Genomic DNA, 25,841 nt, shown 5'->3' with positions numbered 1-25,841 from the left:
ACGACATTTCAAACCACACAGGATATAATACACAAAATGATACGTAATTATACACTATTTAACATTTACTTATTAACATTTTCGACACAAATATCACAGGTTATGAGAAACAAGTCATTTCACGGCAATGTCACTGTCTTAGCTAAGATTCTTGTTTGTCTACTTTCAATCGGGTAAATTCGGCGGACAGATCGGCAATTATCGGTGTATCCATACAATAAGGGACGATGAACAGAACAGCCATAGAGGAAGCAATACAGGAGAGGTCACACGTTATGCGCAAGCAGTGTTTAGCGCAAGAACCGTTCAGAAATTTACATTTCTGCCGAGGGAAGTAATTGAACAAGATTACTCCAAAATAAAATACCGGTACACATATTTTCCAAAAGCCGCTCTGATCATCGTATTGACGTAAACGTTTATTTATTGATTAAAAATGTAATAGCTTTACATAATACATTCAATCCGGAAAATACTTTTTTTATTTACTTTACCAATCTTCATATCAACTAATTATTAAAACCAAAGTTCGAGATTCAGGCTTGTCATATATTATCTTCTTAGGTAACAAAATTTGTGAACAATAACCAGTTTCCTGTTTAAAAAAATTGATTTGAGCTTTATTAGTGAGCTTTAGATCTGAATACGTGTACAAAAATTCAATTTTACTGACAATTTTTACTGTAAACCCTAATCTGGAAAAGCAAGTCTCTGTGGAGGAAATTATTTACATTTCTTGTGTATATTTCGCACGAAATGCGTTGTATGAACGTATAATTCTAGGAAAGAAATCTGAAAATAGCTCCGACCTGACACAACGTTTAATAAATCATAATGATGGTTTAGAGTGACAAGGAAGTGCTCTCAGTGTTACTTCCTCGAGCTCTGAAGAGCTTCCTTCAAGGTGAGAAGCAGCTGACAGGTGCTGGAAAGGCATAGCTGACAGTAGATCAGTTTCCTGAGAATCGAGAGGAACGCGCCCATCACGGGATATGTAACAGCAGGAGAAACATAGACGAATACAAAATTTTGATTGGGAGAACTTGAGGAAAGGGCCATTTGGGACATCTGGGAGAAGATTGCAGAATAAAACTAAAACGCATATAATATAAAACGGTTTAGCTTGTATTAACTGGACTCGTCTAAAACCGTGTAGCTCTAATCAACTATCAGTATCTGACCAACCAGCTTCTATTACACTTATAACAGTACTGAACAATTCGTAGCGAACAGAGGCTTTTAATTGTATATTATATCATCAGTAACCCACGTTTATGCGGATTTGTCATAACAGTTTTGTACTGTCGTGGTAACTTTTACGGACTATAGGAATTGACATATCTTTACAGAAATTAAAATTTTAGGTTCAAAATTAAAAAGTTTGTATCTGTAAATCCAGAGCATTCATGTAAAATATTAACCATCGTATGGCCCAGATCAGGTATAAATGACAAAACTCTTGTAATTACGGTGATAAATTCTTCATAAAGGGAAATTTTATCACGTTTTTAACAGAACTGAATTCCATTCAGCCTACTGTTTAATGTCTGAGACCCCCACTGAGTAAATATTTCCTCTGGGATAAATTGGCCGGAGCGTGCAATTGACTACTCACTTTCCGTTTAGTTACGAGGTTTGTTGTGACAAATTTCATAGTGCAGCTGTACATATTGGCGTGATACTTTACGTTTAATGTACAAAGAAACAATTCCGACTGTACTGTATGTACTAATGATCTGTTTCTGCTTGTGGCGTGAATTAGGTTGAACTTTCAAGTACATAATTTTAGTTTTTGCTCAAGATATATTTTTCATCCTGTTGAGTAGCATTATATGGTTGTAAGTCTAGTTTGTAGCGAATTCAATTTAAAATATTAGTACGCAATAATCTCATCATTTTACTACGTACTGATCTCTGAGCGGGACAGTTGTGCTCAGTTAAACTTGCCATTAGATAAAAGTTTGATGAAATAATAACACCTTAGGTTTATCGTTCACAATTTTATATACTATTTACACATTACATCACCAACATTTTATATTTACAGACAGTTTATATTTACAAAATATGAAATCATGCTTTAAAGTATCATTCTTTATTGATACCAACTTCACTCATTCGCGTTCATGGTACAGTAAAGTACAGGCTACTGTAGACCCACTCACACTTGCAGGCACTCCGTTAACACGTGCAGGAAGGATCCCCCTTGCAACGATAACTACGTCACAAATACACAAGTTCTTATGCGAAATATATACATATTTGCCTACACATAAATTTTACAGAATCATGTTTGGTTTTGTGACATTTTTCCTCCTATAAATTATTAAAAGTTACGAAGAAATTAATTCTGTACTTCTATAATTCTCTCTATTTGATTTTAATCAAGTTTGTGACAACAGTAATTCCAGAATTAAGAAAATAATTCATGTTCTCATGAGTAAGATGGCAATCAATCAATTCCTTAGACGAGGCAGTCACTTTAATATCAATTAAAATCAAATTCGAAGATGAGAAAACTGACTGACGAAAAACATAAATGCGTATCTACTTAAAATTTCAAATAATTTTCAAACAATATAATCGACTCGTTTAATGCTCTGTATGTTTTACAGAATGATGCAAAATATCCATCCTGCTTCATGTTATTCTATAAAATATAGTTCACTTCAATAGAATTAGAATAATATGTTAGAAAATATACATATTAGAAAGTTTATCGAAACGTATCGGGATCACAGTGGTAATAACTACGTTATAATTTTATCTATGACAGACTTTATTTTTGTTGAAACAAAATATGATGTGACATTTTAGCTTACTTTCCTGTCTTATGGAAAGTACGTATGCTAATATGATCTCAATTAAGTATGTGTTCCAACCCTTTCAATTTTGAACCAATTCGCCGATTTACCGTTGGCAAAACGACATATGGCATATGAATCATAGAGTTCCTAAACTTTATATCTGCGACGTAAAGACATTTTTTTAATCTCCAGATAAGGTGAGAGGGCAAAAAGGTTGGTTGTGTGGCCACGGCAATCGCCGAGTTTCACTTCTGTGGAATAATCGGAAGAGCATAGCTTACTGGAAAACAGTCAATACGAGAGAAAATCTTTGGCGTTTGACTGTAGTTTCCGGGACAATACAACACACACCTGGAATTTTTCAATGTACCATTAATTCTTGGCGTTATAGGATTCAGTATCCATTCATAATAACGAAGCACATTTTCAGAAACTTCTGTAAACAGTCTGTAAAAAATTAAAGCGACATTCTGTTGGACTTCAATAAATAAGTGAGGTTCTAAAATACGACGTTATTTGTCTCATTTGAATCACTAATATATCCCTTTCTCCCTTACAAAATATTTGCAATCAAGTATTTAGAGGTTTGATTTTATAAGTCTGGCCTATATATGTATACATATTAAATTAAACTTTCTGTACTGATTATATAATAATATGTTTTCAAACTTTACGAATTTTAATTCTGTTTTACCGAAATATTTTAGGGGCATATTTTTAGGGTCTCCGAAACATGACTATGGACACCGTAAGCATGCATAATGAAGGCAATATTTTCTGTGGAACACAGCAACCTAAATACATATTATTAAGTTATAATAATTTAGCGCTTAATTTAACTGCAATAGATTTAATCGTAACTTGCTTATGTCAGAGTGATAAAGAATAATTAGAACTGTTAATTAAGATTAGATTAGCAAGAGATCCAAAATCAACACTGATGTATTTTATGTATTCTGAAATATACGAAATTGAAAACAATATTATTCGTGGAATAAAATTATAAATTTTTAAAATACCTTAATTATTGTGTCTAAAGACAAAAAATGCTAAATTAAATTGAATAACGTTTTATACAACCATAGTTTTGGAATTACTTTGTAAATTTTAAGGTCTTTAAGATGTTTTTAAGATACAGTAACAATGCTTTGATATGTCAAATGATTCAAAATTCAGATACCTGATACTGCAGTATATAAACAGCGTAAATTGGAGACTATTACTGTTTTGTCCATATTTGCCACAATATAACTAATGTGTTTAAACAATACGCAGATATATTTTTGTAAGATTGAAACCAGTTTCTCATTTATGATCTGAAGTTTTCGCGGCGATTAAGTATAATAAATTATTCTCGTGCTACTAGCCGTGTCGGGTGGTATAATGGAGAAAACACTATTTCTCAATTAAACCACCTGGCATTTCTGGTAGCCCGAGAAAAATTCAATGTACAATTTCCCATCATTATCATAACTGACGTACAACTGTTATAAATAAATTTACATTTGACCCAAAAGTCTGTAAGTATAATGTATTAACAGATAATATTAAATAAGAATAAAGCATATTTACCATAGAATATACAATTTTACGTTCCATGTAAATATCTGGTGTTAATTTCTTCTGTAGTGCAGACCCTCAGATTTAAGAAGGAAAGTTTACATTTTAACATATTCTTTTCGTATAAATATGCATGAGTTACATTGTAGGTTAAAATCTGGATATCTGTAACGTCAGTATCATTGGTGGCCAATAGACTTTAATGTTGTTGTAGGGTTATCAATTTCAATTTCAATCCATATACGTTCATATTATCAACGTTTTGATTTCAAGTTCTGATTTTTTAATTGTCGAAAAAAGGAAGGAGAAAATGGTGTAAAAATGTGAAGTTATCATAACTCATCTTTATTGAGTTCATTTTACTAAAAGATCTTAGAATAAATATTTACCTTCTAAACAGATCCATCCTTGGGTACCATCTACAAAAGGTACACATCTGACTACGCATACAAACATCTACATCAGCCAGCAGTATGTAATGTACATTCATATCTTTGGTTTAATATTCAGTTTGCGCAATTGATTTTACTTGGAACTTTAGATTTTTAGAACCTATATTAGACTCGAATCTTTCACGGCGACTAAAAGTGATAGAATATTCAGCCACGTAAATTCGTCTCTGTCTGCTCCGTCATGGAATAGTCGAGGATCTGTAATGTACCCTGGTGAGACAGAGATAGGTCCCGGACGCTAGACTCCTGATACGGACTAACACTGCGCATGCTCAAAACGAATGTCATCACTTTAAATCTGTTGCTTAAATTATCAGTCTCTTTGGCCATTCAAATGTAATTAAAATGCGCACTAGCTACAGGAAGATTAATTTCATACCAGATCATTTTCTGGTACACACTACATGCTACAGACCACTGTTTTCCTCAGTCTCAATACTGGTAGGCTATCAACGTAATAAATTGTTCCATTTTAATGTGAGATGGAAAAACATTGTTACTTTAAAAATTCTTGCACGACAGAGATCTCTACTCTCCAAGAAGGCGACGTGATAGGCATCGAACTATAATCTACAGAATTCCGCTGATGAAACAGCAAGGTCCGAGAACTGTGTAACCATTTTACGATGTAACAAATGTTTCATCTCTCTATTTGTACTTCTTACAAATCAGAATATCCATCGGGCCATTCCTTTACTTGGGAAGACGAAACACATTAAAATGTGTTCGTCATATCTGAAAATCATACTTGTGACTGGGACATCAGAACACACCTCAGCACTGGGGGAGTTCAGTTCCTGGTTTCTGCAGCCGCAGGGGGCGACAGTTGCTTGGAGACTAGGTGGTACGGACTGTATCGCTGTTGCAGCCCGCTCATCCCTGGGAAGATCGGCCTCGGTAGCCGGAGCTCCGCGGGTGACGACGACGAGGATGGAGACGGTGACCCAGAGGAACTAGAAGAAGAGGTCGCTGTCGGCGGCGGTGTCAACTGAGGGTGCGAGTGAGCGTTGGGAGGGGGAGGGGGAGGCGGTCCGAGAAGTCCCGGTGGCAAACTGGCGTGCATCGATGCTGGCGAAGACCACGGCGATGACGTCTGTCCTCCACCGCCGCTTGTCCACAGGTGAGCAGGAAGAGGCATGGGGAGTTGGCACGGGGGTGGCCCACCGCGACTAGGACTACTCAAAGCATACATCTGCGGTGGCCCCACGGGTGGACCAGCGCCGTTCATCAGAAGGGTGTGCAGTTCGGCGGGCGAGTAGGACGGTCCTCCCGTTCGACCCCACATCTGTAGGTGGGCTCGTGCCTTCTCCATCATGGCGGCGGAGAAGAGGCTGTTGTTGTTCTCCGCGTCCAACTCGGAGTAGAGTCGCAGCGGAGACCGCAGGAAGTGTTGCTCCATAAACATGGCGTCCATCGGGTCCCTGCGCAAATACGAGCATGCTGATGTGAGTGTGGCTAAGCAATTATGCTCCTGAGGTTTTAAACCTGCAGTACCTGACGGCTTCTTTATCACTGAAACCTACCAGGGCTTTTGTGTGAGACTTCGTAATAACGGTTTGACTTCTACTGCTCTCCTTACTTGCATTAGTATGACCTTTAATCTACTTTTGCAGTGTAGCCTACAATTAAATACAGGTTTGTGCTGTCATCACATTTGTGTGTCTGTGCGCATGACAGATCTAATGACGTTTGAAGTACGGAATATCTGACATTTTTACGACACCGTATCAATGCCTCGAGGGACAGTAGCACTTTTATAATATTTACTTTACTGCTATCAATAAAAAAAACTTGATGGGAGAATAATATTAAAATCGATCTGAAAGAAATGGGATAGTAGGGCGTGGACTATATTTATCAATCCCAGGATGGGATAAGTGATGGGTTCTTGTCAACACTATCATAAACCATCGGGTTCAATAATAGTGGGGTAATTTTGACATGCTGGGAAATTATTTGCTTGTCTAGAAGGATTCTGCACGATGGGCTTATTTGTTGATTATAACTATTGATACACTGGATCTAGGCATGTGAAATTTTGAGTTTAGAAATAGATCTAGACCATCGATATGCCTACAATTTACGCACGAAACACTTTCATAATTTTAGGCTACGGTAATAATTCGTGATCTAAGAGATATTTGGAGTTGTATCTGACAAATTTAGCCTAGTAGACATTTGTATTAAGAGGAACTACGAACAGAAATAAATCAATAAACTCTACACGTATTAATTCGTGGACCCTGCTAGAGACATTTTACCTAAATAATTTCATTACGTCTAGAAGCCTTGGACTTCCATAAGTTTATATAAAGTTTTAACAAAATCTCTCCTTATCTTTATAAAAATAATTACTATTAACCTCTTCGGAGAAATCTTGCAGTCAAGTGGGATGAAATTTTAACTAAAGACACAAACACGTGAATAAATTATCACTGTGTAGGGCTTTTACAATCAGTTTACGTTCCATAAACCTATATGAAGATTTAGGGAGAAATGGTAGCAAAGAACTACATTAATAATTTCGGAAGTAGATTGAAGGTCAGTTGTTAGCTTCATTTTCCAATCCCTTGAATTCCGGTACCCATTAGAAAGAAGTCGGGTAGGTCCAGAGGAAATACAGTTAAAGAGGCAAATAAAACATTCGGGCCTTTCCGAAGTTTTATACTTCTCAAATATTCTCTAATTTTACATGATGGGCGACCCCAAAAGTTCCAGTTTTAATAAATCTTAGATTTGGAGTATGTTAAATAGTTATTTATGTAAATATTTTGTGTATTTCAATATATAAATAAAGTGAACATGTGTTTCTAAGAAATTTATATTTGCGTGTGCTTATGGAAATATAGTGGAACGAAAATATATCTTGAGCGTAAGTGTAAAATTAGTTAAACCTGGCCTTTGGAACAGATTAGCTTCAGTAGACACCGACTGAGTATAACTTGCATGGTGAAGATGTAATATGTAGCTGGGTTAATATCTTAATGTAATAATTATTGTTTCTTATTTTCACAATAGTTCTACCCAAAATATTTTACTCACATGACGTTAATGTTTTTGATTATAAAATTTATTTAAATCCGTAAGTTTATAAAATTTACGAGGCTGAATCTTTTAATTAAATTATTATTGTGCTAATTTTGGACCTTTTTCACCCCAAAAAATTTATAACATTCGTGTTTGCTGGAACATAAAATGCATTTATTATGGCAGGTCCCTGAAATATTCCAGGGTAAATGTTTCAATGAAAAGAAAGGATGAGTTAAAACAGTTCTGTAGGTTCGTGTTATGAATGTTAGTATTTATTTCATTTGCATACGATTCCCCAGAAAGAAACAGAATCCCTACAACCCTTTCTGTATGAGCAGCACGCATCTAGTTCAACACTCCGCCACCGTACGTATAATCCTTCAATCAAAGAAATCCAAATCTCTTGTTTTTATATACAACGCTACAAGCTGGACCATGAGAATACAAGAGAAGCAAAGGATGGAAACAGGGATACATGGAAGAAGGTAGAAGCTGCTACTGGAGAAAGAGCATTACAGTCGTCCACACTGGAAGGGCGAGGGCTTTGTTCAACAGGCAGTGCCTTGCATAACAAACGACTACCACCACAAAATCCCCCTCACGATTCGTCTGCTCAGAGAGGCTGAAATTCGCGACACACATTAAGCTTTCCGGGAGGAAAGTACACTCACGCTTCAGACTGGGTCTTCAGAAAGATGTACTCTGTAGAGTAAGCATCTCTCCCTGAACCTACGTGTTCATTTACCGGAGACACAGAACCAGAATGACGATTCAATAAAATTATGCGACAATTGTTTATCTGGTACACGAAAGTTAAAGTATGTTTGTGTGTGGGGGTGGGCAGTAAAAGTTTACATGTCTCTAAGCCATTCTACTTATGAAGCCAATCACAACTACCAAATATGTCGCATGCTATACACTCAAATTCAGCACCGGAATTTTGGTAGATGCGAAAAGTAAAGAGAAGAAGTGTATATAAACTGTAAGATTTTAATTCATCGCCCTGATGACGGAGGCAGTACGACCTCCGAAACGTTGGTAAACATACTACCATACTACACGGCGTAACAACCCAGAAGACAGAAATCTTCAGACTCACCGCCCTGATGATGGAGGCAGGATGACCTCTGAAACGTTGGTAAACATCGACCAGACTACACAGCGCAACAACCCAGAAGACAGAAATCTTCAGACTCACCGCCCTGATGATGGAGGCAGGATGACCTCTGAAACGTTGGTAAACATCGACCAGACTACACAGCACAACAACCCAGAAGACAGAAATCTTCATACTCATCGCCCTGATGATGGAGGCAGGATGACCTCTGAAACGTTGGTAAACATCGACCAGACTACACAGCGCAACAACCCAGAAGACAGAAATCTTCATACTCACCGCCCTGATGATGGAGGCAGTATGACCTCTGAAACGTTGGTAAACATCGACCAGACTACACAGCGCAACAACCCAGAAGACAGGAATCTTCATACTCATCGCCCTGATGATGGAGGCAGTATGACCTCTAAAACGTTGGTAAACATCGACCAGACTACACAGCGCAACAACCCAGAAGACAGAAATCTTCATACTCACCGCCCTGATGATGGAGGCAGTATGACCTCTGAAACGTTGGTAAACATCGACCAGACTACACAGCGCAACAACCCAGAAGACAGGAATCGTCATACTCATCGCCCTGATGATGGAGGCAGTATGACCTCTAAAACGTTAGTAAACATCGACCAGACTACACAGCGCAACAACCCAGAAGACAGAAATCTTCATACTCACCGCCCTGATGATGGAGGCAGTATGACCTCTGAAACGTTGGTAAACATCGACCAGACTACACAGCGCAACAACCCAGAAGACAGAAATCTTCATACTCACCGCCCTGATGATGGAGGCAGGATGACCTCTGAAACGTTGGTAAACATCGACCAGACTACACAGCGCAACAACCCAGAAGACAGAAATCTTCATACTCACCGCCCTGATGATGGAGGCAGTATGACCTCTGAAACGTTGGTAAACATCGACCAGACTACACAGCACAACAACCCAGAAGACAGGAATCTTCATACTCATCGCCCTGATGATGGAGGCAGTATGACCTCTAAAACGTTGGTTAACATCGACCAGACTACACAGCACAACAACCCAGAAGACAGAAATCTTCATACTCATCGCCCTGATGATGGAGGCAGTATGACCTCTGAAACGTTGGTAGACATCGACCAGACTACACAGCGCAACAACCCAGAAGACAGAAATCTTCATACTCATCGCCCTGATGACGGAGGCAGTATGACCTCTGAAACGTTGGTTAACATCGACCAGACTACACAGCACAACAACCCAGAAGACAGAAATCTTCATACTCATCGCCCTGATGATGGAGGCAGTATGACCTCTGAAACGTTGGTAGACATCGACCAGACTACACAGCGCAACAACCCAGAAGACAGAAATCTTCATACTCATCGCCCTGATGACGGAGGCAGTATGACCTCTAAAACGTTGGTTAACATCGACCAGACTACACAGCACAACAACCCAGAAGACAGAAATCTTCATACTCATCGCCCTGATGACGGAGGCAGTATGACCTCTAAAACGTTGGTTAACATCGACCAGACTACACAGCACAACAACCCAGAAGACAGAAATCTTCATACTCATCGCCCTGATGATGGAGGCAGTATGACCTCTGAAACGTTGGTAGACATCGACCAGACTACACAGCGCAACAACCCAGAAGACAGAAATCTTCATACTCATCGCCCTGATGACGGAGGCAGTATGACCTCTGAAACGTTGGTTAACATCGACCAGACTACACAGCACAACAACCCAGAAGACAGAAATCTTCGTCTATACAAAATGTTCATACATGCAGTGTTAAATAATAATTATGCGTTACAGAAGTGAAAGTATTTTCCCTAAAGTGAAATTTCATATACACATTTATTTTTATAACTAAATATGCGACGGTTAGAGAAAAGAAGACCGAAGGCATGAAAATCATAAGGAATTTTCGTGTTGCTGGCTGTCAGAATGCGGCGGTCTGACACCTCTCTGCCGCCCTGTAATCTCGCCCGATTGTGTTTTCATGATGATACGATGATGATATAATGAGCGAACCCGACACTTCCCTTACCGCAGTCAAAACACAGGCGATGCCTCCGAGTATTACTGCTTATTTCAGTCAACAATCTGCCGGAGCTTTTTTCAAACCGATCTGTCCATGCTCAGTGTAAAGTATTACCAATTCAAAATATATTAACTTCTTATTATTCTTACACACAGCCTGCAGAGATGGGCCTTCATCTCTTTCGTTCTATTTTTTTCTTTTATAATCTAAAGTACAAGACTGTAGGTCTATGTATGTACACGTATCCATTGAGTGTTTTTCTTACTTTTTTTGAAAATTATTTTCACATTTTCATATTTTATTGATTTATATAACGAATTGTTATCGACTGAAAATGTTAGGCTTAACAATCTTGAAAGATTAGGCAACAGTTTGCCCAAAGAAATAATGCAAAATCCTATAGCCAAGGCAGCTAAACCTTAAATCATTTAATAGCAAATATAACAAAAGTGTGAAGAGAACAAACCACTTTCAGGATTCTAAAAATCTGGTATATTTTTGTACACTAATTGACACTAAATATTTGCAAGATAGAACTGTAAACATAAACCCAAATTGCCATCACCTTAAACATTCTGTGTAATCTTATAGACCTATTAACTTTTAATTAGTATATAGAAAATGTAAACTTCTGTTAATAGAGTTTTAACCTTTAATATGCAGTGGAATTAATATAAACAACCTAAAACATATAATACTATCAATCGCGTAAAACTTATAATTTTATTATTATAAGTTGATACTCTCCCATCGGGCGCCTCCCCAGGTGGCAGATAGGGAAAGGCTCACCAGATAAGGTGAGTACCGAGGAAATAATATACCAGGGGCAGGCCAAAAGTAGCGACTACTGCCTTGCAGTGAGATATTGGATTATCAAAGGCTAAAGGAAGGAAACCTTGAAAAAAAAAATTACCCGGTCCTCCAGGTTGGAGGTTGATGCAATGGGGGAAAAACAATGTTAAAAAACCCAGGGGATTAAATGTAACCTTGGGTACCGGAAAATGTATAAACATTGTTAAACCGGAAATATATATATATTCTTACGTTGTCTGCGCGGTCTGAGGCGTGGGCCTTGTGCCACTTGGTCGCTGGGACCGTGGGTTCGAATCCGACTTAAGCCTCGGATGTTTGTCAGCGTGTTTCTGTGTCGTGCTGTCCTGTGTACAGGTAGAGGCCTTGAGAAGGGCCGATCCCTCATCCAAGGAGTCCTACCGAATGTCTTTAGATCAAAGACAACGAAAAGTTGGGACCCGCAGTGCTCAGGCACTTGAAGAACGGGTAATTCCCAGTATCCCCAGTACGTTGTACAGCATCAAATTAGGTTATTTATGCATCAATAATTGGTAGAACTTGGAAGAAAGAGATCTTGATATATTTAAGGACGTCTTACTGTCTCTGCATTTGAATGGAAGATGGCAGATAATCGGCAAAGATTGGAACCCGAAGTTTATTGAATATGAAGTGGGAGTTTAAGCCGACTGACCACGACGTCTTGTCGAGGGTGTATTCGAGATGCATAGGGAGAAAAAGAGAGAGAAAAACACGTGGATTAGCATTTCAAGTGTACAGGATACTTTCTAAAATCAACTGTTTTGTACAGAGTAGTACAACCGAAATTCTTGCTGTCCTGAATAAAATCCTTTATAGACGCCGCGGTGTCATTGCACAAGTTCATTCACAATACAAGGACAACAATCAATTAGATGGAATAATGGGAAAAGAAAGATGATAGACAGAAATAATAAAAATAAAAACTGAAAAGAATCCTTGGTGTATTATCACGTGCAATAACATGTGTTATTTTGTCTAGTAATTTAGTACGTCTGAGCCCGAGGTAATGTTGTAGAGGTGTTAGGGTGTTACACACTCATCATTGCGTGAGCCACAATTTTGTAATAATGATAAATAATAACAACTTAGACATGCAATGGAGGCCACTTAGTTTTCATCTCAACGGTGGAAAAGAAGAATACAATAGATAGGATTTTATTTCGTCAAAATTAGTAGTTTTGACCTCTGTTCTATTCTGAATTACTTCTTATTATATTCATGTGAAAATACGGTATTTATTATGTCTGTTGTAAGTGTCTCATGCCTTAACAAATTTCCTATTAAAGGACTGAAATTATAATTCTAAAGACGGGTACTGATAATGTACGAACTAATGTAAATTATACAATTATCTAGAACTGACAACATAGTATCAAGTCAGTCTATTTATCCAGATTTTCAAAAAAAAAAAAATTCGGACAGCGTCTAACTTCTTTTTCATTAAATTTACCTTCTTTATGTATCTCTTACAAATACTCTTTCCAGTGTCTTTGTGTCCAATGCTTTCACTCTTTGCCTTTCGCCCCACGTTTTATTACTGTTATTATTCATTTGTTCCACTCGTTTCGCTGGTTTTATCAACCGGGATTTCTTCCTCCCTCTCAAATATCAAAAAAATAAACTATACTCTTATCCGGAGTGACCACGCGGGCCCAGACTGTCGCCGTAAACCGCACGGACACTGAGATTAGTATTTTAATTAGGATTATATTTGCTAACAGAGGTATGCAAAACAAAATTAAACAAGAGAAAAAATACCAAGATGTTTCATGTCCGACTTAAATTGTCAAATTCTGCTGTCATCAGGTGAACAGCCATTAGCACTTACATTGCTCAGTTGGTATTTACAACCTGTCTGCTAATAACATCCGATTACGATTTCAGCCTTGATCAACATTTCCAATTTCTGTACTAGTATCCGACTAAATTTAGAATGCAAAGTAATATTAAGTAGGATTTGAGGTTAAACCAGCGGTGAGTCTGAAGATGGCTGTCTTCTGGGTTGTTACGTCGTGTTGTGTGGTAGAAGTTTACCGACGATCGCCCTGATGACCGCAAGCCTGGCCCTCCGAAACGTCGGTAAACTTCTACCACACAACACGGCGCAACTACCCAGAAGACAGCCATCTTCAAGGTAATATTACTCCATAGTTTCCAATCCAACATTGCTGCTATTTTTCTGCGAGTGCTGACAGGTTAAGAGCAAGTTGCTGTTTCAAAATAATAACTTGATTTGTTGTTGAAGCGGATGTGACCACGTCTCAACATCCATGTTCTTTGGAATTCACTGCTACCAGTATGGTATTCATTTTCTTTCTTTCTTTCTGGTTGTTGATGGCCTATGAGCGGCAGTTTGTGGCACAGTCCTGTCATTAGCGCCGGAGACCGACAACTTGATACCTGCAGCCTCAAAGCAGTGACGTCATTTCCTCTAGCTCATTTCTCCTTGTCAACCTTTACCCACTGCTAATAACTCCTCTCACTCCACCACTCATGGCACACCCTTACTCTCTCTCGCCAACATCACACCTTACCCTTCAATTATCTCCAATATTCTTTCAACTGAACTTAAATTGTACTGGCAGGTTCGTGTGAACTATACCTAAGTTTGGGCTGAATTTGAATTAATCTTCTCCTAATAACAGGTAGGTAGCTTAAATTTATACAGTCTGAAATATTCCATTTTTATTATCGGCTATTATATTGATAAACTGTTAAATATGAACTGATATAGGTCTACCGTCTATTCAAGGCGTGTACACTTATTTATAGCTCTTTTAAACACCCACCTTCCTAGATAGTTTTATTTATGGACACAAGCTTCAAGCTACTTCATAATCTCTGCTGAAACTAATCTGCTCTTGATTGCTTCACATCAAAAGACACCGACAAATAGGCACCGTGTTTCGGGGTCATTATAATTTTAATAATATATACCATAAAAAAGAAACTAAACCTACAATTTTAGAATAAATCTGAGACACACACAAAACAGTATTGTCATGAAATGAATTCGGCTAAAAATATTGGTAAATAATTTTAACAAATTACCGTCTATATGTATCTGTTTGTTGATGTCATTGACACCTATGAATTCGTAATCGCCACTGATCAGTACCATCCACAGTCATTCCATCCTCTCTATGCCACTGTGGCTCACATGCAAGGATTAGAACTGATTCCACGTTTTCCATCTTTCTGTCAGACGCCCGTGGAATTTTTTTCATGTTCGATAAGATCCGGATGTGCAGGCATTTCTTTATGATATTAGAGTATTTTATTTTGATAGTTTTATTATTGTATTGGCATCTGATATTTCTTTCTTAAAAGTATCATTAAGTTTCATATGATTCATCAATCATTAAATATGCTACATTCTGTGTGGCCACAGCGACAAGACAAATTTCTGTCGTCTAAAATCTTCTAATTTGTTTTTGTTAACTTTGAATATTTGAATTCATATTCAGATCTGACACCATTTGAAGATGACTGTCTTCAGGGTTGTTGCACCTTGTAGTCCAGTCGAAGTTTAACGAAGTTTCAGAGCTGATGATGGAGGCAGCAAGGAGCTCTGAAACGTCGGAAACTTCGACCAGACTACATGGTCGTTTTGATTTTAAAGATTAAGGCTAAAAAGTTACAAAGTAATTTCAATCGCTAAAACGTAAACGTGCAGACAGTAAAACATGGGCATTGGTGAAGAACGTATGAATTGTGGTCTTGTGGGCTTCGACGGAGAGTAGATTTATAGGTGGGACACAAACGGTTCACAATAACACGTCAAGGATTAAATCTGTAAGTTCATTGATTTAGGCATTTCCATATTGCGCTGCGTGGTCCAGGAACATGACAGCTCCGTACGTCGGGATATAGGTCTTACCTGTTTTAGGTAAGCGTAATTTTTATGTGGGATGTGATAAAATTAATTTCCGTCAAAATAACTTCTTTGCTTTAGCATTAGAAACTCTGGTGGGTATCCATTACTAATTAGACCCATTTCCTGAAAGTCCATTTAGGGAAGGTTCTTTACAAATAAGTGGCGATGCTGTCAGAGTCAAGGTAACCGAGGAGACAGACTGCGTCCAACACCGCTCGAAGAAATTAAAAACAAGTCACGGCCTCCTGTGATCATTCATTAAAACGATCGTATGGAGAAGGCGGTGGCAATTTATTTCTACCTCTCTAATAGCAGCAGGGTCCGACTACCACAGTGGTTCCTAAGAAAGAGTTCATGAGAAACATATTTATGTTGTGACTAATGAATACCGGAAAATTTGGGCGAGAGAACATGACTTGTCTAAGTGACTTAGAGAATTCGACTGGAGGAATCGAGGAAAACCACGATATATTTCGGAGTGATTGAAAAGGTGCAGTACCCTTTGGAGAACGCTGAGATTCCAAGATCAGACACACATGGACATGCCCATAGTATTCTTCGCTCGTGCTAGAGGGCAAAGAGACTCGTTTATCCAGAATACATAGCTTTAGCAGGGCGAAGTATCTGTAACGCACGAGAGGAACCGAGTTCTCATCTCAACAGCGTTACCAACAGTCACTACTGGGGTTTAACACGGAATTCTTTCTCCCCCAAGCAAATATTAGGGCAGAACAGCTTCCTTCCCAATTCAGCATTAGTATCCACCTTCCCATTTAAAGCCAAATAATTTTTCAGCTAAATTATTATGATAATTTATTAATTAAAATATGATTTTTAAAAACGATTAAATGTTTCGATTAATTAAAATACAAGAGAACAACACTTTCAAAATGTGTCATGTAATGTGGACACAGTCTTCTGTACAGAAAACTCAATGAATGAATGAATCAATGTCATATAATGATGGATCAATGGTGGTTTGTATAAGGATCTGACGTTATTTTACAAACGTTGTGATAATATGGGTAAGCATACAAATTACTATATCTCTGGTTGACGTAGAAATCTTTATTAGGACAAGTCGGGTTTGGTTGCGTGCAATGCGTTAAGTTCTTTATCCGACCACAAAATGTAGAGCCTACGTCACACGGAAAACAATTTGCTACACCAAACACTGTCGTTATATAGAAATGAATGAGGGCGTACACAGCGGTTACATGCCCTTCCTGAATCAGTCTGAGAGGTCCGTTATATTTTATGAAGTATCGTATAAAACTTCCTGCTCTGATCCAAATATTTTTTTTTCTAATTGTGCTCTCATATAGAAATTCCACTTTACTAATAAATAGTTTCCAAAATTTATCTCTTTCATCTTTTCGTCTGTTTTTGATAGGTTTAAGGATTAAAAGATTATCGTCATAGTATTCACTGATTAGGCTATTCGGCTGTTCTGTGTCCAATTAAATTCATTCATATTAATTTTTTTTAAAACATAGTTTAGATACGTTAAATGTAAGGTGATAGCAGTCACTTTAAGTCTGTAAAATGTAACTACATAAGAGTTAATACTATTCTTATTCTATCTTCTGAGTCGCTTGATTCTCACTAGATATATTATGATAATTGTTATCTACAAACTTTGTAACATACTCTAGGCCTAAACATCAAAGCTTATGTAAAAAAATATAAGCTTTACCAGTTGATTTTACGTGTATCAGACTTTGAAATTTGGTGTCAAATAGAAGATACAGATAGAAAGAAAAGTTAAAACATATCTTAGAAAACTTCTTGCAAGAACCTATTACATTTTAATGTCAATATGATAAAGGAAGCAAATAGGTATTATTAATTAATAATTACAAAATTATTTAAGTGAAACCTATGGATAAATGGGACACATATATCCTAACGTATCATACGGAAACATAATGAGGCTAAGGACTGGATTTAGACTCAGGATAGCAAACAATGAAGAACTTAATTAGTTACAAAATTTAGCCAACTATTTTTGTACGTAATTTCCACAGATTTAGTTTAGGCCTACGATAAATTTCCTAAGTAATGGCTGTCTTCAAATGTTCATACTTTTGTCATAATCGTATTTTTAACATATTAATTTTATTATCACAATATTACCATATTATTCGTAGACCCAGGTCCATTACCACAAAACATTTCAGGGCTCTATATTCAGCAGCATTAGTGGAGCTTTCAATCAAGACGTTTTCACGGTCTCCATGTTAGTGATATTAAGAGCAGTGAATTAAAACTGCTGTATATTAAGAGCTTTATAAAAATTACGTCTGTTGATTAGAAATTGTTGGCGCGAAAGTATACATGGGTTCACGCTGGTATGATCTTTACCCATCAATAAAGTCAGAGTAGCTAAGCCTGTCTCTACGGCTTAGTCGGTTTAATAGAAGATAAATGTTAAAGGTAAGGCAAGGAACAATATACTTACAGGTGATAGGTCTATGTTAGGCGTGTTTGTCATTGCGGTAGTGTAACCCACTGTAACACGTTACATCCAACATTTAACCAAACATTCTCGCATCAGATACAAGTACAAGGGGACCTACGTTCTACATGAAATCTGTGATTACATAGCATGTCTGGATGTCACAGCGCATGTCTGCAAGCCTGTTCTGAGCAGGAGGGCATTCGTAACTCATTCATAAAGATAACTTTTCTTGACTAAACTCCAGGTAAAGAAATCCTGTGGATTGACACCGGAGACCTTGGTTTTCTTCCCACTTGTCCTCTTATCTCTTCTATATCCCCGGCAAATGAGATAAGAAATATGAATATGGTTGTCTTCTGGGTTGTTGCCGACGTTTCAGAAGTACCTTCTGCCTCTAGACGTCGGTAACCTTCTATCAATCTACACGGCGAAACAATCAATATGACAGCCATATTCATAATCGTCGCTGTGAGAACATGAAATCTCACTTTGTATACAGTAGTTCTCAATACTTCCCATAAAGCGTGACTCCTCGGACATTATGTGCAGTCGAATATGAAACAACGAAAACCTGGACTAACCTTGAGGACTTGAAACTCCGGAAATGGCTCACACGCACATTCTACCGTGAGAACCGCGTACTAAGAGATGTTTCGGACCATTTATATTCGTGTCACTAAAAAACACCTGTAGTACAGATCTAATCGACGCTGAAAGTACCTAACATTATACAAGTTTTATAGCAATTTTTATTGATGAAGACTATACAGTAAAAAGGACTGTTGACCAGCTGACCCATCATCAGGTCTACCCTATAATCTTACAATATTTGTAACAGCACCTTTTCCTTTTCGTATAAAAAAGATAGAAAGGCAGGCAGGCTGAGGCACTGGCCACAAGGCACAGGTGAGATAATTGCTGAGGAGCGCACCCCCCCCCCCAAAAAAAATACAGACCCGAACCAAACCACTCTCTCCCTCTCGATATATATATTCTATCTTTCTCACTGATACACCAGGTTACGACATGCGAATTACGCGACCAGTGACCAACATTGGATGAAAAATGTGGTGCTTCAAGGGGACTCATTATCTGCGGGCTAAGTTATTACATATAGACCCTAACTTTGTTACGCCAACTAAAGAATAAATTAATAAGTTGGTATGAAAAATAACCTGAAGAGGCTACACAATTCGATACTTATAAAAGACAAGAAACAAAATGAATTATTCCTGATGTGTTTTATCGACGAAACTTGTGTACCTTACATCAGCAGAAGAGACGTAGATTGAGGATTTTTGTAAACGAGATGCTGAGACAAATGTCTGGACTAAGAACGAGAAACATCATCATTTTTACACTTTGCCTAGTAACTCATTATTAGTTCATCATAGTGATTAAATTAGCAATATAATATGGGTGGGGCATCTAGCATGCACTGAATAGGATAAAAGATTAAACAGAATATTCGTTGAAAATCCTGAAACCACTTGGAAAGTATAAACTCTGATGGGAGAATATGATTAAAGTGGATCCATAAGTAATAGTGAGATTGCTGTGTGGATTAATCTGGATCACGGAGAGAGTTATTAGACATGCTTGTATCAGAAATAAATACTGTATATGTTAAAGTGCTGTTGTAATAAATATTACAACACATACACTCAAAAATATAATTCCTTAGTCAATTTGTATGCTATTTAATAGCTCAGTGGGTTTGTTGTTCGGTCAATCAGTGAGCTGAAGATGTTGTTCTAGGTTTCGGCGTCGTTTCGGCGTCGTGTCGACTCGTCAGTGAGACTAAACGATGACAGAATAACAAAATTATTATATTTTCTGTGTTAAAACCCCCAAATTTCATATAAATAAGTTAGTTAATTTGTTACATACAGTCTATTAGTTGTCCCGGGTAACGTTATTTTCAACTCATGTCTCATATACGAAGCGTTATCAAGTTTAAAGAGCGTCCTTTATTTGAGAATGAACTGTGTCGAAGCATACCATTTGGTCACCGCGCGCTGGGGTAATGTGTCCATGGTACCAGCTAATATTGTGAAACATAAGAATGCAGAAACGATTTAATAAACCGGAACAAATATTACAATCAGTATCAGGACCTAATACTGCAAATAGAGATTCGTTTTCGGACATTAGACCTACATGAAGAGGCTTTTCAATTAGCGCAAACAGAATTTAAGAAAGAGGGCGTGCTAGGTTTCGGTCACGTTATGAACTAAACCATAGAATAGCTTCTTTAATTACATCACATTAGTGTCAGGACGAAATGCAAATGATTAATGTTTCCTTTTTACTGTTATGTACTAAATAATAATTATATCTTCATGCACTCCTTTAATCTAGGCCGATCTGTTTGACATTCTTCCTAATGTCTTAGCAAATATGTTTTGTTACATTTAAAACGTGCTTTAGTGTTAATAGCCGGTGTATCTCAGTCAGTAGAGTGATTAGGTGACAGGCTGGACGACCTGAGTTCGACACCCAACAAGGGCCACCACCAGGTCCAGCACTCTTAACTTTTAATATAAACCGATGCTCAGGGGGTAGCTGCGGCTGGGAGGTGAAGCTGACCATTTGTCTAAATTTATTGACGAGTTTAAGAATGCGTGGAAAGTATTAATTTCTGTCTTGTCTGAGAGTAACGACCTCAGGAAACCCGAGTGTGATTTAACACGATTTAATCACGCGTGTCATAAAAAGGGAATGATAATTAACACAGCGGAGACGTCTTTGCTGTTTGGGCTTACATCTTGATGGAAACATTAGCCGTCACTCCGTGACATGATTTTCGTCGTTTCTCTCTGATCTTCTAAATGAATACGAAGTTGTAAGATTTGAGGTTTTCCCAGAGGTGATTATGAAGATTTCTGTCTTCTGGATTGTTCATCGCCCTGATTACGGAGGCAGTATGACCTCTGAAACGTCGGTAAACATCGATCAGACTACACAGCGCAACAACCCAGAAGACAGAAATCTTCATACTCATCGCCCTGATGATGGAGGCAGTATGACCTCCGAAACGTTGGTAAACATCGACCAGACTACACAGCGCAACAACCCAGAAGACGGAAATCTTCATACTCTGATGACGGAGGCAGTATGACCTCCGAAACGTTGGTAAACATCGACCAGACTACACAGCGTAACAACCCAGAAGACAGAAATCTTCATACTCATCGCCCTGATGATGGAGGCAGTATGACCTCTGAAACGTTGGTAAACATCGACCATACTACACAGCGCAACAACCCAGAAGACAGAAATCTTCATACTCATCGCCCTGATGATGGAGGCAGTATGACCTCTGAAACGTTGGTTAACTTCGACCAGACTACACAGCGCAACAACCCGAGAAGACAGAAATCTCCGAATACGAAGTTCTTTTAAAATAGTTCACGACCCTTTTTTCGCTCATTTTACCAAATTCGGTGTTAATATCTTCTCATATAATTCAACGCTGAATGGTGTTTATGTCTGATTTATCAAAGTTAAATAATAATCTGATCAACAGACAGCGATATTTTATACAGGCAATGTGAGATACACAAACTCGCTAGTAGCGAATTTAAAAAGGAGCTTATATATATATATATATATATATATATATATATATATATATATATATATATATATAGGTTAGTCAAGTTTGAAACATATGTTTGTGCTCCTTTTTATATTTTGTGCATGTGTGTGTGCTTGTTTCGTGATGCTTGCCTGTAATTGGCTTCTTCCCGTTGGCAGGACCCTTCATATTATATGAATTAATATCATTATCACAGTCTTATAAAATATCTCGGCACGAACAGAGGCTGAACTTAGTTCACGAGGTTCATTACTTAGCAGCTTCTAAAAAATACATTCGTAATTATCTTCTTCAAGATGTGTGATGTAACCACAATATTTTCGTCTTGTTAATCTCACACTATTGTTATTATTATTATTATTCCATTTATTCACCACTTTATAGGGTATTTACTTCTATGTCTCCGAGACAAATCTTGCCCCTGAAGTACATAGTGCATCAGCTACTTTCGAAATACATTTTGTTTTTAATAAGTGCTACATGAGGGATGACTATATATTTTACGACAGCGTCTTTCGAATGATGTAAGATATTTCTAGAATGACGGTTTTCTGAAGTTCCCTTATGTCGTGTACTCCCAGGACGTTGGCCAAATATTATTATTATTATTCTCAATAAAGGAAATGATCTAGATAGGTTGTCCTGATAGATAATCTAGATTCGTTATCTGTGTTTTGTATTTCTTTAACGTTTTACGATTATATTAGTGTTCCCTACGTGGATTATTTGTTTTTATTTATATTTATTCATTTATTTTTCTTTGTGTACAATATTATTTCTATTTTGTGTTTGCCTGTTCTTGGCTGTTGTATTTAATTTATTTATTATTTATATTTAGTTAACCTGTTTGTGTAATATTTTCCATTATTATTTTCTTTTAATATGGTATGTATTATCAATTTTTCCCTGTTACAGGCTTCTTGCTGTTGGCAAACACTTAAATAAATTAATTGAATTGAATTATAATTCAGGCAGTAAAATTAGTTTGAACTAGACGGCCGAGCTCCATTTGCTGCCAAGGGCAGGGATGTTTCTCCTTTTCACTTTGGCCATAATTGTTCTGTGGTTCTTTCTTGGGATTAAAGCGGTCGGGTTGTGGAGCTGATAACTCTCCTCTTCCCAGATTCAAGGTTAAAAATGCACGATACTTTGTCTCCACTCCCCTATACGCTTTTATGATGGGGGCATCTGAACACACATTAATATATTCTGCTCTTCAGATCACTAAACGATACTCTACATAGCCTAACAAACAGAAATAAGTATAAACTAAATTATGAAACATTTTCTTCTTATGTTAAGTAGAAGAAAATTACAGAGTATTAACAAGGCAGCTGAAATAATTAGCCAATTGCATGTGAGGACGGAACAACTTGTGGGCATGTTATTCAATTACGGGACAGATAATTGCAGTACGACGTACTATTCATAATGTGTGGACATGAGTCTTTAAGAAACCATTACAGCGACCAATGAACAACACGGGCGTCTAAATATTCGTTAACCTACACAATAATCTGGTAAAATCTTTACACGTTTCAGTAGATTGTGACAAATTGAATCACAGAAGCTTCTAAGCAACATTAAAAGAAAATGGAATCAATTCATGTATCCCTTTCAATTTCAATGACGCTGGGGACACAATAGAATTTGTGTCATCTTACCTCTGATCGGTTTTTAAGAGGTAGACCTCTTAGAAATGATTGCAGGTGGCAACACTTTTTCCGAAAATTTTGCTCGAGGAACTGATCTTTAGGTAGAACAATTTCATGAAACCATTGTGATTCTATGTAGAGGCTTCAAAGAATCCAATGAGATGGGAAGATAATCATGTATGTTGAAGAGATAAGAATTTGGAAGGAGGTTATTCTTTTCAATTTGAAGTTACTATTATGATATTCGCCGTGGGAAATGATGTATATTTTGCAAATATGTTGCTTTTTGCAGAACTAACGCACGAAGCAATGTAGACCTGTCAGTCTTAATATCTGGTTTCAAAAACAACGTCATTCAAGAGAATTTCCGGCCCAATTACGCCCACAGACACTTTAGAAAAGTGCTAAAAAGAGAGCTGCGTAGGTATTAGACCTGTCCTTAGCGATTATTCTGCAAAATTTATACTTTATGATTAGTTAAATATTCACTGTTCAGGACATACATGATATAAATGTAGGGGTAAAAACAAAAATATTATGTTAGGTATCGTCCGTTGTGTGAGATATATTTGATAAACACGAAGTTTTTCAACTTAATTAAACTGCTGTCTTTAAGTGACTGCCCCAGTGGTGAAATGATTACCGTGGTATGTAATACTGAAAAGGTTCTTGGCTAGATTATTTTCGGCATAATGACAACAAATATCTGGAGATGGGAATAATACGAACTTTCGGAACGTCGTGTGTATCAATATATCTCAGACGACAGAGAGTTTTTTTTGTTTTTTTTAGTGTTCTGTCTGAGGACAGGTCCATATGAACAGGATCCTTCCATCCTTTTCTCGGACTGGGACCTGTTCATATACGTTCTTGGCAGATGATCCAGAAGTGGTTTGCCATTGCCTTCTTCTGTGTGTGAATGGAGTAATTGTTGGGATGCCACGGAGGAAAACTCCGTGTTGCCTAGACCACGGCCTTGCCCAACACAAGTTATAAATTCGGGTACCGCCGGGAATCGAACCCGAGACCCCAGGATTACAAGGCCAGCGTTCTAACCGCTAGACCACCTCATCTTATTATTATTTAGTGTTCTGTGTGACGACAGGTCCATATGAACAGGATCCTTCCATCCTTTTCTCGGACTGGGACCTGTTCATATACGTTCTTGGCAGATGATCCAGAAGTGGTTTGCCATTGCCTTCTTCTGTGTGTGAATGGAGTAATTGTTGGGATGCCACGGAGGAAAACTCCGTGTTGCCTAGACCACGGCCTTGCCCAACACAAGTTATAAATTCGGGTACCGCCGGGAATCGAACCCGAGACCCCAGGATTACAAGGCCAGCGTTCTAACCGCTAGACCACCGTGGCACGGTAATAGAGAGTTACCAACATAGAATTGTTATCATTGGGGAATTTGCGAATAAAGTATTAGATCTCAACATGATCTCTTTCTTATATCAAGTGAAATTTATTTTACGGTGATCCAATTTAAAAAAAAATCTATTTGTGCTTCGTGCAAATTTAGGACACACATAGAACCAAAATTTCGGTTTAGGATGTCACTGTCAAAATTAATTGGAATTCGTCCAACAGCTTTGGAGACGAGAGATGCTAACGGAGGGGACAGAAGACAGATGCAACCTCCTTTCCCCCAATGTTCATCCATTCTCTAAGCTTCGTGCGAATACAGCAGCAAGATCAAGGTAATTTCAACCAGCGTCTCAATGATTTCAACGCCACAGCAACGACCAGAGAACCGCTCACACGTTTCCTTCGTAATTACTTCAACTTATAGGCGCTCTGAAGTTTATTACAGACGGCAGATTTTGAAGCAGATGAAATTAAGTGAAGGTGAGCCTCATGTGATGGAAATACAATCAAATTTGAAGGCGGCTTGCATGAAATAGACTATAATCTTTGAGAATGAGGACTGGTATGTTCTGGGAGTCAATACGGTACGTGCTGCGGTCGGCTGCTGCTGGTCACAGGGGTGTCCATACTGATGACTTCACCAATACGAGTTTTTGGCCTCAAATACCATGGTCGTCATCTCGCACCCTCCTTATTCGCCGTGTGACTTTTTCCTCTTCCCAAAGATGAAAATTCAGCTAAAGGGAAGGAGATTTGAGACGATAGAAGAGATTCAGGCAGAATCGCAGATGATGCTTGACAGGCTGACAAAGAAAGATTTCCAGGGATGCTTCCAGGCTTGGCAGCGGCGCTGGAATCGTTGTGTTCACTCCCAGGGGAACTACTTCGAGGGTGATGGATGAATTTAATACCTGAGATAAGTGTACGGGGTTTTTATAGGCGCAGTCTTGAAACTTTCCGATCGCACCTCGTATATGTATTTACTTATAGGGAGAATCTCTAATCACGAATATTTATAAACTTCAATATACCTAAAAGTCA

At 37.9% G+C, this 25,841-nt stretch overlaps 1 protein-coding gene across 2 annotated transcripts in view; it reads right to left on the bottom strand.

Annotated features, from left to right (window-relative positions):
* Nucleotides 1-1,985: 1,985 nt before the first annotated feature.
* The window catches only part of LOC110831455 (T-box transcription factor TBX10), a 304,038-nt gene continuing 280,182 nt past the window's right edge, over nt 1,986-25,841 (bottom strand). For both annotated transcript variants that reach the window (XM_022067469.2, XM_022067467.2), the window contains exon 6: nt 1,986-6,240. In XM_022067469.2, coding sequence (XP_021923161.1) covers nt 5,610-6,240 — 631 coding nt within the window. In that variant the 3' untranslated portion in view covers nt 1,986-5,609. The remainder of the gene's footprint in view (nt 6,241-25,841) is intronic.

Source organism: Zootermopsis nevadensis, unplaced genomic scaffold, assembly GCF_977971745.1.
Source record: "Zootermopsis nevadensis isolate Lab colony 2312 unplaced genomic scaffold, Znev_1.0 Znev_ptg000017l, whole genome shotgun sequence".
Lineage (NCBI taxonomy): Eukaryota > Metazoa > Arthropoda > Insecta > Blattodea > Termopsidae > Zootermopsis > Zootermopsis nevadensis.
Note: the sequence above shows the minus strand (reverse complement) of the source record. Positions and strands in the feature narration are given on the sequence as shown.